Source organism: Cynara cardunculus, unplaced genomic scaffold (assembly GCF_001531365.2).
Source record: "Cynara cardunculus var. scolymus isolate 2C unplaced genomic scaffold, CcrdV1 Un_Scaffold_2433, whole genome shotgun sequence".
NCBI classification, from domain to species: domain Eukaryota; kingdom Viridiplantae; phylum Streptophyta; class Magnoliopsida; order Asterales; family Asteraceae; genus Cynara; species Cynara cardunculus.
The window spans coordinates 12,879-14,656 of NW_020201090.1; the positions used below are offsets into that span (position 1 = coordinate 12,879).

Sequence of the window (1,778 nt, forward strand, 5' to 3'; positions counted from 1 at the left end):
TCATGTTCTTGCTGTTGGTGAATATCTGCAATAGAAAGTTCGAATTATCCATTTCTTTGACAATAAAGATGAAAAGTTGATGCAATCAATCAAGAATGGACCTTACATTAGTTACATGGATCTTCCAGCACAGACAACTGAAGAAGGTATTGTTGTGCATGTATCAAAACGGAAGAAAGATCCTCAGTATTTTACTAAAATTGAAAAGCAGAAGGTCTTGATTTGATAAGAAAGCATTGACGTACATGTTGATGGCAATTCCGAATGAGCTGTTTAATAGAATAGATAGTCACGGATCTGCAACAGAACTTTGGGATGAGCTTGAAAAGCAGATGCTTGGTAGTGAAAAATCTGTTCAGACTAGGATGAATCAATGTATTAGTGCTTATGAAGGATTCAGGGCTAGAGAGAATGAATCAATCACTGAATTCTACAATCGATTCAATGTGATTCTGATAAGGAGAAATGGAATTCAGAATTCCATGTCTGAGATAAACTACAAGTTTCTAAAAAATCTGAAGCCAGAATGGAACACTCTTGCAGCGAATTTTCAGATGAATAAGAATATGTCTGAGGAAGACATTCATGATTTGTACAACATCTTGTTTGAACAAGAAGAGACTTCAGAGAGTTGATGAATGAAAAGAAGAAGGTTGCTGACTTCTTAGCTTTGCTTTGGGAAGCACGAGAAAAGTAGATCTGAAGCTAAGAACTCAAAGTCTTTGAATACAGAATTATTAAAACAATCTGAAAGTGAATAAACTAAAGATTCCTCTGCCGATTCTAATGATGACATTCGTGAGTTTTCCAAGAAACTTGCCTTGCTGACCAAGAAGTTTCAGAAGAGATTTGGGAAGAAGAAATTTGTGAAATATGATAAGAGCAAAGGGAAGGAAGTCAAGCAAGAAAGGTTTTCAAAAGCCAGAGACCAGAAGGAGACAAACGTTGAAGAAAGCAAATGCTTCAACTGTGGGAAGCCTGGTCACTTTATCAAGAACTGCCATTTTAAAAAGTTCAAGGATTCAAGTTATTATCTCAAGAAGGCTTATATTACAAAAGCCCTTGAGGATGACAAGGCCTTGGTAGCTGAAGAAGAGAGCTGGCTGATAGATTCATCAGATGATGAAGCTGCACACTTTACACAAGTCAACATGTGATGGAAAAGACTGAGGCAGAAACCTAATCATTTGACAATGAATCGAGGTACAAAATTCTTTGAATGCTGAACTAATAAAAGAGATTGAAAATATGAATGCTGAAATTAAAATCTTGAAAGAAAGACTAAAATGTAAAAGAGCTTTAGTGCTTTAATTCAAAGAAGAAAGTTGTGGGTATAAATGTCTTAGTGAGGGCCTGAGAGAAGAGCAAGAAATCCTAAGATCTGAAAAGACTAAAATTGAAAATGATTTTCAGTCACTTAAGAGGAAGTTGAATGAAGTAGAGTGCGAAAGGGATAATATTCAGTTAAAGTTTGACGTGATTTTTAAGGAAAGAAGATATCTTTATGACAAAATCAAATTGTTGGAATATATTAATTCTAAAAGAGACCAATGTGAACAAACTCTAAAGATTTTAACCAATAAACCAAAGATACAATATTTTATAATCTGAAAATGGGTTTTAGTTTTCAGGAAAATGAAACGTTGAAAAAGGCCCTAAAATCTTTATATGATTTTGATCAATGGGGGTCTGCTAAATTTGCAATTCCATCTATTAAGAAAATTTTCGTCAAATCAGAATCACTTATTTTTAATAAAAGTGATAGTGATAAATCTGAT

The 1,778-nt window shown here is 34.0% G+C and overlaps 1 protein-coding gene across 1 annotated transcript; it reads left to right on the plus strand.

Annotated features, from left to right (window-relative positions):
• The first annotated feature begins 245 nt into the window (after positions 1–245).
• Positions 246–1,157, plus strand: LOC112503037. Its single transcript, XM_025107093.1, has 2 exons — positions 246–630; positions 769–1,157. The coding sequence occupies exons 1-2, from the start codon at positions 246–248 to the stop codon at positions 1,155–1,157; spliced, it is 774 nt and encodes a 257-aa protein (XP_024962861.1).
• The last annotated feature ends 621 nt before the right edge of the window (positions 1,158–1,778 follow it).